The sequence below is a fragment of the Pyxicephalus adspersus genome, chromosome 11, assembly GCF_032062135.1.
Source record: "Pyxicephalus adspersus chromosome 11, UCB_Pads_2.0, whole genome shotgun sequence".
Classification (NCBI taxonomy): domain Eukaryota; kingdom Metazoa; phylum Chordata; class Amphibia; order Anura; family Pyxicephalidae; genus Pyxicephalus; species Pyxicephalus adspersus.
This window is the reverse complement of record NC_092868.1, coordinates 9,996,444-10,013,245: the sequence shown is the minus strand read 5'-3', so window position 1 is coordinate 10,013,245 and position 16,802 is coordinate 9,996,444. Positions and strand designations below refer to the sequence as shown.

The window sequence follows — 16,802 nt, the reverse complement described above, 5'->3', positions numbered from 1 at the left end:
TCAGCTATGTATGCGGCCACTGTTTACAAGCAAATATTTTTGACTGATTCGCTTACTATTCAGTAAACCTCACAGCATAGGAACAGGGGTACAATGGGTTGTAATTGCAAATGGGCCAGGTTGGCCTACTTTACCACATGCAAATTTCTTCTTCATCAGCTATTGAAAACACAGTGTTTTAATCTCATCCCTTGGATTAAAGAGGACATATGATATGATGGGGGACTTGCAAGAGTTGGTTAGGCTATGTGCAGAGGACCGACCTTGAAAGAAGAAGGTACAAGGGGTGCTGAAGTAGACAATAGCAACATAAGCACCCACAGGGTTTGGGGATGCCAAGTCTGCAGCAAAGGGTTTTTATTAAAACATGTACATACAGTAAAGAGATCTTTGTGGTAAATGTAATATTTGATATTTTTTTTAGATCAGTGTTCTCCCCAGACCCATTTAGCGGGGATGCACCACCCGGCACTTTTAGGGTGGTTACTGAAAGGTTGGGTCACAATACAGGGGCTTCCGCCCACCTACAGCTTAAATTTTTTTTTTTTTGTAAGCCAACCTGAAAGTTCAGTTCCTAATGTGTCTTTACCCCTACTGCCCCATTTTCTGACCAGAGCTCCATCATTGTGTGTCAAACTTTGGTACCTTCCCAATAGAATCTATTGCTCGATCTATTGCTAGGTCTAATTATTATGTTTTTCAATATTTCAAAATTTTTTTTTTATAGGAGCCCTATCTAGGGGTAAAGATCAAAAAAGAACTCCAGCTGTAATACAAACATCCTTTCTAATGCAATCCCCTAAGTACCCTCTCCCTCCCATAAGATGTAATCATTCTTATGGGCTGAAAGACTGACATCATCATTCAACTCAGACCAAAGACATATTGTGAGAGTGAGACTGTTATAAACCCGTGAGTGAGACTGTTATAAACCCACCCTAAGACTGGTCATCATGGCACACAGACCTGGATTATCCAAAAGCCTAGGTCCTTGGGGATGTCCAGGGGGATAACAACAATGTTATCACCTCCTAGATTGTAAGTTCTGCATGGCAGGGTTCTCTCCTCCTTCTGTATCACTGTCTGTAATCTGCAACCCCTATTTAATGTACAGTGTTGAGCTTTATATGTTGGCGCTATATAAATCCTGTTGATTAATATTATTAATAAAAAAAATAACAATGTTCATATTCTTGCAGTAAAACATAGACATATGCAGTTGGTCCAATCCCTTCAAAAGAGAAGGTGGACTTATATGCAGGTGATGTTTTATGTGATCAGTATGGACAGTATGTAACTAGGGAAGCTTCTTCTGTGCTTTTTGTGATCCAACAGGATGGAATAGGTAACGTGTGTGCTTGGTGGGTGTTTACAAAGTTGCTACCTTGCCTAGTGCCCATTCTTCCTTATTTTATTTCTGATGGCACCCTTACAATTATGTATCTATGGTACCAAGGATTGCCCATTGCTAAAGCAGATTGGAAGAAGAATCTAAACTTGCACATCACATGTGGAAGAGGCTTTCAGAGGAGTATGGGGTGCCAAAGGAGAGGGAAACCTGGTAACTTGGTGCCCAGAGCTGGGCTACAAGCTAGTCTTATAGTGGAGGATCTCAGAGCTTGTTCAGGCAGCAGATTTCCTGGATGGGCTTTTTTTTAGTAAGTAGATGATGTATATGCTTCACAACTCCTAAAAGGACATTTATATTGATTTGAAGGACATGCTGGAGTTAGCAGTCCCATGACCAGCAAGAGAAATTGTTAATAACCCCACTGTACTTTTTTTTTCTTTTTTTCTTGAACATGCTTAAAAAATCTCCCTTGTTTGCAGGGGCTGCTTCATGTAGTGGAGTGAAGCAGCTGTCTAAGGTGATTATGTAGCAGTACTATGACATGCCACTAATAAGATCACCGCTTGCAGCTACCCGCGCTGTCAGACACATTACAAGGCATCTATGTGATCCTCTCCAGCTGCTGCCAGCATCATGTAATGCAAAATGAGAAGCAGCATGGCACAGAAAGAAGGTCCTTTCTTACATGAACAAAACAAATCTGTCCTAAACATTACTATACAGAATGATAAATATCTTTCATTTACATTACATTAACATGGTAATGAAAGGCAATCTATACTTTTTGCCTGTCTTTTTTTTTTTTTTTTTACATATCTGCACGTTTTGTTATATCTATCGTTTGGAAGACAAATAATTCCTAGCCCACACCTTCGAGTCCTGCCTTTAATTTACCTGGAGCATATTCTACCAATAAACAAAAATAAGAAAAAAACCTTCCATACTTTATTTTGGGTACAAAATACTTTTTTCCTAGGGCCACCTATTTATTGTAACCCTTACAATAGAATCTCATTTGAAGAAAAAACCCTAACTGTTAATGCAGTTGAAAGTATCTTGTGATTGTTGCACGGATATCTGTCCCTATTGTGTTTACTAATACTTACCCTGTACTGGGACTAAGTCCTGTCAGGCTAAGCCCGGAATGAGTGCTGCTTTGGGGGCTGGCGCTTGTGCTGTTGCTTGGTGGGGGTGTAGCAGAGGGGGGTGCTGTGTTGGAAGGTGGACGAGGATGGACAAGAGACCCCAAAGCGGAAGGTAAGGTAGTCACTGAAACACAGAGATAAACAGTGAGGTACAGACCCTCTGATCAGGATACAGCAAAGATACAAGAAATCAAAGTCATCATTATTGGGAAACCATATTGGATCTGGTATTTGTTTCTTTTTTTATCAGAGTATTTGCAAAGAAGAAAAAAATAAACACTAAATCATCAATAAAAACATGAATGTCTCTACTAAGACAGAGGAGGGCAATGGACTTGATTTATTAAAGATCAAGACTGGAGAAGATAGAATATCATGGGAGAACCTGGGCAATCCAGTGAACCTGGAATGGACTTTCTGAAAATCATTAGTTGAAAAATGTTATTAATCCTGGACCAGATCCATTCCGGTTTTACTGAATCGCTTAGGTTCTCCCATGATAATCTATCTTCTCCAGTCTTGGAAAGCTTTAATAAATCAGGGCCAATGGGCCATCCTGTGACTCATTAATGTCTATGTTTAGCACAGCTGCTATGTGAAACTACAGATGCTATTTACATTTGTTTGGAGCGCCACCTGCTGGCTGGTAAAATTATATATGTATCTGTTTTATTTTATATTTTCCTCATTGAAAAGGAACACATTTTTTTTTGTTGAAAATATAAATAAAGTTGATTTCTTTTTGGATTCTGTATGAAAAATCGATTTAGTTCTCCAAATATATAATCAAACTGCTTTCCTATGATACACTCTGATTCTACTATTTTAGATTTACCAATTTATGTAGTACAAGGCCTTGCCTGATTTCCTACAAATTTAGTAAAGTGTTTAGGTTGGCCCTATTTAGTTTTGGAAAATCAAACCAGCCAATCAAGTTGTAATGTGCGTTCAGCTTTTTCTGACACTGCATATGATTGTTCCAGCTCAACAACAGACAGGCACCTAGCATTTTCAACAGGAGGTCGGCAATAGCAGCCCATGTACTTATGACAGGGTCACTTTAAAGCTAAATTACACATTTACTGCCCACTGTGCCCTCTAAAGACTTTCCTTCTCCTGGCCTTGGCATACTTGTTTTATATTAGATTGCATTTAAGCAAATGAAAGAACAAGGGCACATGGAATAGATATACAGCAGGGACTACTTACAACCTTTGTCTATAGCCTGGGAAATGACTTCATGCTGGCAACATGAGATGGTCTAGGAAATAAATCACAGCCTACTATTGTATGTGTAGCTGATTTTTTATATGTACCACACATTTTTTATATGTACCATATGTACCAGGTGGATGTGGGTCGGTGAAACATGCTACATACAATCACAAGTTATAAAACTGACAGCCATAATTAAACTGATGATGTTCAGGGTGATGTAGCTCAAGGTCTAACAGGGGGTTATGAACGGTGAAAGTTATGGATAATTGAATTATTATTTATTTTTTACTAAAATAAATTGTAATTTAAAAAGAAATTGCAGGAATAGTTTTTAGGAGAAATTGGGGCTAAGGGGCTTTGAAAGTTAGGACATGTAAAAGGTGGATGCCTTGTAGGTGACAAACAAGCAGGCCACAGATACATGCTGGGTGGTCATTTGCTACTCCTAATACCAAGGTTGTCAGTTCATAACATTTTCTCTTCAATTTTAAGGTGAAAAGTGTTTGTTGTTGGTTGAAAAGTAATCACCTCCAAAGGCTCTAAACAAAAAATGACTAATACAAGGTCCCCCCCGGGGCTACACAGCATATTCCAAACACTTGTAAGAAATGGGGAAGATGCACCACAACGATCCAACCAGATGTGCTGTATTGCAAAGAGCATTCTAACATAAAATGTGAGCAGCATGACTGATGAGCTAGACACTGTGCAGCTTTTCTTTTCATTGCCCAGTCACTGTAATGGGAGGAGACCATTAGTTCACAATAAACTGCAAATTCGGTCCCCCGATTGCTAAACAGGTCTGTGCCGTGTGGCTGGGCTAGGTATACCTACATCTTTTAAATCTGCAGCTTTAGCTGGAGTCCAAGCTAAAGTATATAAATGGCCAACATGTTTGCTTTAATTCTTTTCATTTATATAGACTAAACCATAAACAATGGAAAGACAGTCTGTCACAACCTACAATCTACTTTGGTTGTGAACTGAAGAGGTTATCAATTCTTTCTGTGGCTACAATCAGATCTTGAGCTTCGATTTTCTGAGTTACACCAGAATAATTAAGACTGCTTTCAATTAAAGGTCACGTCTACCCCAAAATAAAAATGTATATGTATAGGGTGGATGGAAAGTTAAATCATATACTGGCATCTTACATCCTTTCAGGTGAATTGCTCAGAATTTAAAATAAAGCAACAACTAGGAAATCCAGCTGAGAGTGACACCTTTGCCATACATTTGTGGGAGGGGCAAAGGCAAAACCTATAATTTGGGAGGTATTTAACCTTCAGAGGCCTACCCAAAACAGACATATTGTTTTGTGTGGAAATGACCTTTAAGTAAATAACAGAAAATGAAGAAGGGTTATCCAGTGAGAGGAGAATGGTGGCTGGTTACCTGTTGTGCTGAGAGTACTGGAAGCCTGGGAAGTGAGCGTGGGGGCAGACACCGGGGGGGGCACCTGGAGCAGATCGAGGAAAGGAGGAGATATGAGATTGTGAAGGGTGAATGAGGAAAAGACAGGAGGTAAAACAGAGATTGCTGTATGGTGCAGGACATGTGGATCCCTGCCACTGTCTGTGCTGTTCATGACTACATTGGGGCCAAATATTCTATGATAAAATCTGTCCCCCTACAGTAATCGAAAAAATATAACAATATATGCTGTCTGCCGTTGCATTTAGGAGTCTATTTTTTATTGTTTTATTACAAGATTCACATCTTTTTCAATTGAGTCAAAGAAACATGGATGAAAGTTATGTGAAACTAGTTTGAAAACATAAATAGACCGTTTATTACTTATTGCTCACCTGCACCTTTCACATCTGTGCCCCAGATATTTTGGTTGCCAGAACCATTTGCTGCTCACTGTGATTTCAGCCACCGGGTTGCCTACAGGGCACTGCAGGGACACCGCTCAGAGCAGGTGAAACCACAGTGCACAACAGAGACCGAACATCTGACACTCCTTGAATCATGAGGTGTTGTATTTGTAAAAAAAAAAGGACAGGACTAACTCCTTGCCTAACAGGTATTGTAGATAAGCGTTGTCTTCTTTTGCAGGATGCACTGAAGAAAATATTAAAGGATTGGAAACAATTTCCACTTTAGGAAAAGAAAAACAAATTTCATCCAATCCCCAGTAAGATTCACAATATGGGCCCTGCACTGTCCCAAGACAGGACTGTTTACTAAGATCACCAACATATTTTCTCCAGGATGTTTTGATGGAAAACAGTCCGGAGTGTTATTAGAAGATCTAGTCTGTGTTTGGGTGACTCAGTATACCAGTCTATATATCGGTCGATATTTACTATTCCTTCAGCCACCAAACAATTAAAACCTCTATTTAAAACCTAAAAGTGGGACTGATTTTTGTTTCTTACTTCATGCTCTGCCGGATACCCGTGAATTAGAGAGGAAGTGAGGTGAAAAATCGAAAATGAAGGCGGGGGCTGCAAACAAAAGGTGTTCTCACCTTCTCTAACCAGAACCAAACAGAATATGCTTGGACTGATATTGAGCTGTAAGGATATTTTTCCTAATCTGTTCCAATGTGTATACGTACAGTTGGTGTGGCAGGTCGTGGTTTACATAAATTATCATGCAGATGGACAGGGTGGGCCCACTTTTACTGCAAGAGTAAGGTTTATTTTCTACCTGACCACTATTTAGAGACACTTCCTAGTTGTCATGACTACTATTGTTTTATGATGTCTGATTTGAGACTGGTCACTACATGTGCCCCATACAGCTTCTCTATGTCATGCTGAGAAAAAGGACAGGTCATTACCATATGTGTCCCATACATCTGCCCTTTGCCTTGGTTAGGGGGAATGATCGGCATGCTGCTACATGGGTTAATACGCTTCTCCTTCTGCCGGCGGTTACAAAACCACACACGAATCACTTCCTTCTCCATGTTCAGCTGCTCAGCAATCACAAGGATCTCCTCAGAGGTAGGTTTCTGGTTCTGTATGGTACATGAACAGAGGAAACATAAGAAAAAGAAAATAGGACATGCAACAAAAAACAATAAGGGTAAAAATTAAGAGAACCTCTCATTAATACATCGTCTAAAACAAACCTGGTCAATCCTGTGCAGGGCAGAGCAATAGGGTATAGCTTAACACAGCTAATTCTCACTTCCGATCGGAAATGACCATATCTATAGTAAATCTTAACAGAATTAGCAGCAAACTAATTTTTATGTTTCCAATTGGATTGGCTTTCCTTAAACATGCCTGCATGTACTGCATTATTCCAGAGGCTGTTGTATGCTGCATTTTGATTACCAGGCAGAGAAAGATCACTCATAGCAGTAAAATGAGAAACTCTGGGAAGGTCAGAAAGCATATAGAATAATAAAGAAAAATGAGAAATAAGAAAAATATAGCCCGTATAGTTTATAATGCACAACAATTACTGTGTAAGAAGTAAAACACTATTAATAGAGAATACACCTGAAAAATAATTGTATAGCCAGAACATAGCATGGTCAGTTTAACCTTTTATAGATGTATTTTTTTAAATTAGGTATGGCTGTCTATCCCAGTAAACCTGTCTTGTTTTTAACTGTAATGTACTTTTGCTGGGAACTGAAAGTAAGAGCACCTGCCTGTGGCTGCACACATCAGTAGACAGCTGCTTCAGGTTACTGGTGAAAAAGTTAAACTTTAGCCCGTCTTCTCACACCTTCTCATTTTTTGTCAACATGACTGCCCAAAATTAAAATTAGTCCAAAGGCAAGGCGTTAGAAGAGGAAAGGGTCAGGTCAGAACTTTTTCCACTGATGCCACAATTTTCATAATGGAGTGCCCCAACTTTCAGGTACCCAGGGAAATGAGGCGGATTTGTACTAATGTGTGCAGGTGTCTGCTTTCAGTTCCTTCAAACAGATTAATACTGTATTTTCAGCGAGCACATCTTTTTGTGTTATCATGCAATGTTTAAAAGAAGTTATGTGACATTCACTTTTAAAATGCTTTCTCAATGCAAATTTTTCTCCATAGTATTAAAATGTAGAGATTAGAAAACAAAAGAAGCAGGGGACCCCATGATGAAGCACTGGTGTTGTGAAAACCTAGTTTGCAATGGATGAATGTCTGTTTTGCTCATTACCGTTTCCTTGATTAAGATCAGTCTTACCGCAATAAAACTTTTCTCCAGTGCGAAGCGCACGTTGGTCTCAATGCTGGTGCGTTTCTTGCGTCTGCGGCCAGGGAGCCCTTCATATCCTCCCCCGGGGCTGCTCAGTGGGTTGGGACTGGGCAGGGTGCTATCTACAGACATGGATTCTAAGCAAAGAGATAGAAATTGGTAACTGTCATATTGGTCCAGAAAATATCATATAATGCATCCAGGAATGGTCTCTCGTACCTGCATCGCTCAGCCACTTCTGTAATAGTGGTTTAAGCTTGCACATGTTCTTGAAACTTAGGTTAAGTGCCTCAAATCGGGAAATGGTTGTCTGAGAGAAATCGTTGCCATACAGTTTTCCCATAGCCAGCCCAACATCCCCCTGTAAAAGAACACAATCCTCATTACACCAGGTAAAAAATAATTGGAGCATATGACTCTATATTGTATCATACAGGACCCCTTCCACCTATACAATACAATTGAACTGAAGGACTTCATCTTTTTAACATGAGAGTGACGGGGCTCAGACTAGCTAAAATACTATCAATGGCACTTCCTATGTTTGCATAATTTTTATCATCTAAAAATGTTGCTACTTTTATAGCTGTGAAGTTTCAAATGTTAATTTTTGCTCTGCATAGGTAAATTGCAGGTATCAGTCCTCCTTCTATTAGTCCCTGTAAATGTTATGTTCCTCCTAAAGTACCGTATTTTTCGGCGTATAAGACGCACTTTTTCTTCCCCAAAACTGGGGGGGGAAAGTGGGTGCGTCTTATACAGCGAACACAGTTTTTAAAAATAATTAAAATATCATACTCACCCGATACCGCGAGTGATCAGAAGGGGATAAATTGGCACAGGGTGATCAGAAGGGGATAAATTGGCACAGAGTGATCAGAAGGGGAAAAATTGGAACAGGGTGATCAGAAGGGGATGAATTGGCACAGGGTGATCAGAAGGGGAAAAATTGGAACAGGGTGATCAGAAGGGGATGAATTGGCACAGTGTGATCATCTTTGTGAGAATCTTTTTTTTCTAGATTTTCCTCCTTTAAAATTGGGTGCGTCTTATACGCCGAAAAATACGGTACCTTAAGAGAAAGTGAATTTATTGCATATTGTAACCAACTAAATAGGATTATTGTTCCATCTCTTACCTGAGTGAATCCCAGCTTGATCCTACGCTGCTTGAAGGTTCGAGCAAACTGTTCCAGCTCCTCCAGATCACTGGGCTCCTCGGGATGAGATGCTGGCTCTGTGTGTGACAGTATGGGGGGATCCTGGGGCCCTTGACGGGGCACAGCCTGAAAAAGTGAAACAGCTTAAAATGCAAAGCCACTGGAATAGCATGGAGGCTATGCAACTTCAAAAGGAAATGTCAGCAGAGATACACTCCTACATTTGCTCAGTACAGGTTCCCTTACAGAAGAAAAATTTTGTAGGGAAAAATGTGCTCCAACTATACATTTCTCTCACCTGAGTGGGAATTCCAGGCCTTGGCTGGCCCGGAATAAGATTCCCCTGGCCTTGTTGAGGTAGCTGGAAGAGATTTGGTGCAGATAGAAGGCCTAGAGATGACAAAGAATGGTCAGTAAAAGAACAGAGTGAAATCTTTTGCTGCAATTGCTTTACACTGGGTATATTTGTAGCAGTAAAATGATGTGTCCATTCATTTACCTTGCTGGCCCTGTCCTGCTTGGGGTAGCAGGAACTGTGTTGGGGACTGGAGATGATGTCCAGGAACAAGAACAAGCTGCTGGAGTTGTAACAACTGCTGAATATCCTAAACAAAAGAAAGAAATTAAAATCAGGAAAAGGAAACAGTAGAACCTTTACTGTGTCAACAGGCTTTAGGATGGTGTCGATAGTGCTTGCTTTTGACATTAAAGATGCTTCTAAGACAATTCAGATTACATTGACAGGCGACTTCTCCTAACCTACATTTGTGTTGCTTCAAGTAAGTTATTTTCATATACCTGTATGAGCAGGGATGTAGTATTGATGAAAACAAAAGGCAGACAAAAAAGAACCCTAAAAATCACAAGTCATAAAAGTCATAAAGCCTGATAAATAAAAGGCAATTATTCTGTAGATAGTAAACAAAAAAAGCCACTTGTTGGGCAAATAGTAGCCATACTGTATAATAAAATGTGACCACACAGTTAATGCAGGAATAGAAAAAAAAAATTTGATCATGAAACCTCTAAAATCAGCATGTAGTATGAGAAATAGTGATGAGCAATTTAAATCAGAACTGGCAAACTGGCAGAACATTCACTGAACCTGGAACCAATCAAACCTAGGTAAAGTAAAATGAATAAGTGGGCAGCAACTGTTCACTTTACTTACTGAATAATTGATGGAAATAGTGAATGTCTTACTGCTAAAGCTCAAGTCAAGCTGATGGCAGGATCAAACTTGAACTTCATCAGCCAAACATTAAACTAAGCAAGACAGGAAGAGATAGCAGGAAGTGAACGTTAAAGATGTCACAGAAATAAATCTGTCAAAAACATGAACTCTCCCAAATGTAGAACAAGCTACAAAAGTATAAAGATATAAAAAGAAAAAAAAAAACTTCTGCATTTCAAATGTTCCAAAGCATAGACAAACAGATTCCATAAAGTACACAATCACCCTGCCAAGACCCCTTCCCACTCTCACACCTTTTACCCAAACTGGTCTAATCTATATGGCATAAGCATTCAAGAGGGACATATGCACTCATAGTCTTCATTGTTGGTTTGGCAAAAAACAAAACCTGATTGGCAGCACTGCTGTGCCATGGCAGCCTGCAAGTGCTCACCTGTGCTGTAAGATGGATGGGCTGGGACAAAGCAAGTTGGGGGGGTTGCTGTTGGCTGCTGGGGGTAGTCTGGGCATCAGACCCTGACTGGGAGGCGCTGGCGGCAGCGGCAACATTGGACTGCTGGACAGCGGCGGCAAGGAGCTGAGCTTGCTGGAGGAGCAGCTGCTGCTGTGCGGGGAGGAGGGCAGTGAGCTGTAGCATGGAGGATGAATGGAGCAAGATGAGGGGTTTGGAAAATGAAGGAGGGGTTGATGAATAATATGGGGACAAGCAGTAATGATAGTGTTTGATGAGCAGGGAGGGTACAAAAGGGAAAAAAGCAGTTAAAAAAGGAAAGCATTAACAAAAGCAAGCAATCAGAATTAAAAACAAACTGAAAGCAAATCACATAATATAAATGTTTGCAGAATCCTACAAAGATATCCACTTAAAATGTTTCACAAGCGAGTCTCAAATTGAAAGGGAAAAGAACCCAGTGAAGCCACACCACCCTCTTTACCGAACTGGTGGATTCTAAGGGGAAGGACCCAGATTCCGGACCATGCACTTTAATAAAGGAGCTGCCAATGCTACTGAAATGAATCACCATGTGGTGCAAGTATGTTCATGTGTTAACTATCAATTCATTGGGCCTTGACTACTGTCCAAATCAGCACAATCACCACACCCTCTCATCAGTAAGTTCCATCAGTTAAGTGGCGGACTCTACAGGCTGGTAAGGTTCTAGAGATGGGGCTTGGTGCCAACTTGGACAGAGATTAAAGCAGTATGCAGCCTTGGTAAAAAATTCCAGGGAATCCAATAATAATTCTATTTGAATGAACTGAAGACCAGGGACAAGCAGACAGTTGGTGCAGGGTGCAAGACAGGGTGCTTCATTTCAGCAGAACAGTTGACCCAGATTGTAGACCTGAGCAGAATCAATAACTGATGAATCAATAACGATAGCTACAATTACAGCAATGAGGGCATTTTCCTGACTTGCAAATATTTAGCGTGGCATTGTAGGAAAAATAACCCAGAAAAGTAGAAGTAAAGACATAAAAAACATCTTGGAGTACAATTACATAGTATGATTGTCATTATTTGTATCAGACATAAAATTAAACCGTAATATCTATGGTCCAGCATGAATAAATAAATGTAATGTGTGGTCAGTTGATGTGATGCCAGGCTTCCACTAACAACTAAAATCAGTATAGCATGCATCAAGGGCACAGGTACTTACCCCAGCAAGCTGGCTGCCAGCAAGGAGAAGCTGTGTCTGTGGAAGGGAGGTAGGCGGTTGCTGTGGGGCAGAAGGAGCCTGCGGGGTAGGTGGGGCAGAAGGCGTTGGGGGAACAGGAGTGCCAGGGAGAGACGGGGATCTTTCCCCACATTCTTCATCTGTAATCTACACAAAGAGACAAAAGAATAAATCTATATAAATACCATACTATAAGATATACTGTAACCACAACACTGAGTATTACTATAGAAAAGAGAACACCTAAAAGTATATCTGTAAAGATCCAGACACTTATCAGAGATTATACAATTCTACATAGCTACTTTGCTGCTGGTGGCCATGGCTCACAGTATCGTGGTTTGTTTTTTTTGTGATCACTGGCTTGTGTTTCCTACTCTGATAGCTAAACTAATAATCATGAACCTAGCCTAAATTTATACAAAAAAATATATACAGTATGTTAACGCCTCTCGGAATTATCTCTTTCAGCTGTTACCAATGAAGAGTTATATTGATGTTATAGCAAGCAAAGATCTTATAGACAATTGTACCCTACAGCACAGTTTGGGGAAGACCCTTTTCTGTTCCAGCATGACTGTGCTCATCTACACAAAGCCAGCTGCATGAAGAAATGTCAGAGACATGCTCAAAGCCCCGAATCTTACTGTACACCATTGGAATGAACTAGAATATTGATTGGAACACTGATTGGGAACCCAGGTCTTCTCATCCAACATCAGTACTTTTTTTTTATTTGTTTTTTTTTTTAGGCTGAATGGGGACAAAATATTCCCAGGCACAAAAAAGGTGGAAACACAGACATTTCAGGGGATTGGGGGCTGTTATAACTATGGAGGATCCATAGTTTTAAATTAAATGTTCAATACACCTTTTCAGGTGTGATGGTCAGGCATCTATTTATGCCATACAATGTAGTTCTTTATCATACTTTTATGCCCATCTAGGTTTTACTTTAATGGATACCTTTGAAAAGAGTGTTAATTAACCCCCAAGCCCTGTTAAAGGCAATTTGTTTTTTTGTTTCTGTGCCCCCCCCCCCCCTTTTTTGACACACATTGGTTACAATACACTAACTTTTAATACTCTGCTTCATTTTTTTCAGACTCCGACTGTAAATTCATAGGATTGTTTTATCAATATATGAGCGGTCGATACAAAAACAAGACTTAAAAATTGCAGCTGGGTGTAAAATTGTTGAGACAGAAATTTCTAATGCTGAATCTCGTTTATCCAAGAGTCTTAGATACGAAGAGGGTGTTCCTGCCTCCCCACAAATGGATTTTATATTTTATGCTCCGACGTTTACCAGTGCAGGTCTGGTTGTTGAGATGGAACACTATTAATCTTTATTTTAGACTCTGAAGCTAAAGAAAGAGCATTGGGGGTAAACCATTAAGGTTTGGGTAAAGACTTGAAGAGGTTAGTGTTCAGCTATAATTTCGTGATTTAAAAAAAAAAAAAAAAAAAAAAAAACTGGCACGCAAAAAAAACAAACAAAAAAAAAACAACTAGTTGCCAGTATTGACCGCAATCTTCCTGTAATTGATCTTTACCTGATATAGCTCTGTTCTGCACAGTATGGAGTCTAGCCATCATGGTAGAGGTAGGGTTTTCCTACCCCACATTAGACCCTCCAGCACAGAGAATAGTGATCAAAGATTCATTTTTTGAGCTCAATTACACTTTAAAATAATAACATTGTAAATGTTAAATCAGGGTAAAAACTAAATATAAGGGGTCAGAGCAATGACAGTTTCATAAACATTATAACCTACTGTATATACCCTACTGTACAGAGACCAAAACTGGAATCTCAGTGGCTGTTAAAAGTCAAGCAAAAAGTTTTATACATTTTGTCTCAATTTAGTAAGATCTGCATAAGTTGCTTTATAAAATCCATTTAAATCATAACTTTAAAATAGGCATAGGAAGTAGGCTTGCTTGTGAGAAAAGAAAAGTTAAACAATGTGCTCAGAATGAAGGTTTGCGGGGAAATGTACAGTAATATTGGTGTATGGGGAAGTAAAAGAGAGAAGTCAGGAAACGGGTGCGATACTGTGACAGGACTGGGGTTTCCCCTAATATGTCCCAGATGCATCGCCAGGCCACGGTGAACCACACACAACTCCCGCTGCTCCCATACTGCAATTGCTGACTGGTGGAGCAATGATTTCTGTGCTGGTATACAGAGACTCATACAAACGTGCTCCATTACAAGTTATTTTTATATGCCTTGCAGATAATTGGGGTTGAGATTTGTCCCTACTTAACAGTGCATTTTCAAATCAGGCAAATAGCAAAAGAAATAGTCAAACATTAAAGTATACCTAAAGTCTCAAATTCCTTTTTTGCAATTATTAAGAGAGTTCAATTCTGTTTAAGCCTACAATAGTAGATTTCCTATTTTATTTCTGGTCTGGCGACAATTTAGGGCCCCTTTAAACTTGCAGTAAACCCCAGCATTGTACCGGATGCTTAACCACACTCCCATTCAACTGTATGGGTGAAGTTGAAAGACACTTAGTGCATGTAGCTGCATTTGCACTAGGGTTGTGGCATCGTACATAGATGTGACATGTTACTTCTGTTTGCACAGTTGCTTTTCCTCCTCTGAAAGGAGGATAGGGAATAAACAATAGTGCAAGTCTGAAAGGGGCCTTAAAACGGAACTTCCATTTTGGCCGAAGATCCACTTAATAAAGGTGCCCTCTCCCATGGTAGGAAGTTCATATTAGGTAAAGATCAATTAAGGGGGGTTCATGATCAATACTGTTAGATCACATATTTGCCTTTTCTTGGCTTTCCCCAGCAGCACCTAGATGAGAGCTATATCAACTGAATAGCCCAAAATCTCACAGGAGGGTAATCCCAGAATGATGCTGAGTGATTCTGGTGAGATTTTTGCTACTTAGCATTTCCAAAAATCATGTCACCAGGAGGTCTACGACACTGCCTACACTACAGAAATCAGGGAAGGGTGAAACTAACTATCACACCACACATATGTCTTTTTAGTTCAAGCTACAATTAATTCAGACTTTAATGCATTAAATCTGTGTTTTGTTGTTTGTGTATTGCAGCCCTGATGAGGGGACAGGGCCTAAACCTCTGAAACGTTCTTTATGTTTTATTGTTTGTTAAAAGCATCTTGGACTGTACAACCATCTGTGTGGCACTCTCATTATATCTTTAATGTTTATGCATAGGCAATCCCAGTTTATGGCTGAAATAGCCGCTGAAGCTTTTGTTGCCTCACGCTGGTGAAAACATTTTGTGTTATGTTGGAAATTCTCTTGCACTACCTACCTTTGGAGAAAGGGAAAAGGGAGATGATCCCTTGTTTTGCTGCACCTGAAATACACAAAGAACATATCTAGTAACCAATTCTAAGATGAAAAAAAGCAAAAAAAAAGAAGTCAAGATAGTTTACCTCATGTAGTGCGTCTGCACCATTTCTTTCATTGTCTGCAAGAGAATAATAAAATGTAAATTGGAAAATGATGTCTAATGCTAGTAAAACCTGAGGCAGTCCACCATCTGACTGAGTCTATGTGGCTGCTTTACAATGTCAATAAGAACCAGCTACAGCTTGGTGTCATACTGGTAGATAATGTGATATGTGATATGTCTAACGTTTCTTATCTCTACTTATAACATTTTGGAGAACAGACTTGGTGTAAAGACTGCTTCTACTTTACTTTACAGAACGACCACCTTAAATTACTTTAAGAAGCCAGTCCTTGAATCTACATGTAAAGTGACAAAGTGCTATCCAGTTGTGCTGCTCACTAGTTATAATCTACCTAGATTTTACTCCAATTGGATAACTATTAGTTTGTTTAAGCACTAAAAGCAATTGACAATTTTGTTGGCGTTTCATTTATATCTATATTGCATCTCAGTGCTGCTGATCTCTTCCAGAGTCATCCAGGTACTTCTGTCTACATACACTGGCTCCAGCGTCCACACATCATTGCTTCCTGATAGCAACAATGACCCATGCCAGGGTAATGTATACCCAAGCATTTTTTTGGAGTTTTGTCTAGGAGTGTATGAGGCAGAGTTACAAAGCAGGAAAGAATGTGGCAGAGTATTACCATCCCATAATGTGGCTAAAAAGAACCTTCAGGGTAGGATCTACATTTTCTTAAATGGGAGCTGAAGATTGGAAACAGCTTGTGTTCATAAACTCTTTTGGATTTAGTCATTTCAAATGACCAGCCTTGAGACTGCTTTCAGTATTTTGAAGAATCAAAATGGTTAAGGCATTTTTATGTCAAAGATTTTTTTAGCCTTTTATGGAATGAAAAAGAAGCTTCAATTAGACCATACTGAATCTTCTTTTGATTGTGATTTGGGTAGTATCCTAATTGGCTAATACAGGGGACTATAGGTAACAAAATATTGTGAAAATAAAGAAATAAAAATAAAAAAAGTTGATGCAAAATGGATGTCTGTGTGAGATTTGTAAGAATTCTAAACTGTCTGATTACAGCAGCTGAGTTCAGCAAAATTGTATCAGTGTTGGAGACTTCCTCTTCATGTCACCCAGAAGGGGGGGATTCCAGAAACCAAAACAGGACTTCCCTTGCAATAAATACTCTCACATTTTACCGTAAAAGGGTTTCCTCAGTGTGTGGGATACAGTGGCGTGGTAGCGATACAGACACATACAGATCCCAATGTCACATAGAAGCCATTGGGTCACCATAAGGTCCTGTTATATCAGTTAGATTGCACCACGTTACATTGTGGTTTAAAGATAGGACATCTAAACTTGTTTAATTTTTAGAAAAACATGAATTTTGTCAGTGAAAGCACTTACTTTGCATGTGTCTTATGCTCACACACATATAAGAATATTCCAAAAAATCATGAGCTGTGTATGAAT

At 39.5% G+C, this 16,802-nt stretch overlaps 1 protein-coding gene across 1 annotated transcript in view; it reads right to left on the bottom strand.

Moving 5' to 3' along the window:
- POU2F2 (POU class 2 homeobox 2) overlaps positions 1-16,802 on the bottom strand; it is a 107,577-nt gene that overhangs the window by 11,838 nt on the left and 78,937 nt on the right. Inside the window, exons 3-14 of the mRNA XM_072425660.1 lie at positions 15,342-15,376; positions 15,218-15,262; positions 11,891-12,055; positions 10,660-10,854; positions 9,531-9,636; positions 9,330-9,421; positions 9,011-9,157; positions 8,092-8,233; positions 7,861-8,009; positions 6,506-6,685; positions 5,110-5,173; positions 2,458-2,620 (exon numbers count right to left, since the gene is read on the bottom strand). Coding sequence (XP_072281761.1) covers positions 2,458-2,620; positions 5,110-5,173; positions 6,506-6,685; positions 7,861-8,009; positions 8,092-8,233; positions 9,011-9,157; positions 9,330-9,421; positions 9,531-9,636; positions 10,660-10,854; positions 11,891-12,055; positions 15,218-15,262; positions 15,342-15,376 — 1,483 coding nt within the window. The remainder of the gene's footprint in view (positions 1-2,457; positions 2,621-5,109; positions 5,174-6,505; positions 6,686-7,860; positions 8,010-8,091; positions 8,234-9,010; positions 9,158-9,329; positions 9,422-9,530; positions 9,637-10,659; positions 10,855-11,890; positions 12,056-15,217; positions 15,263-15,341; positions 15,377-16,802) is intronic.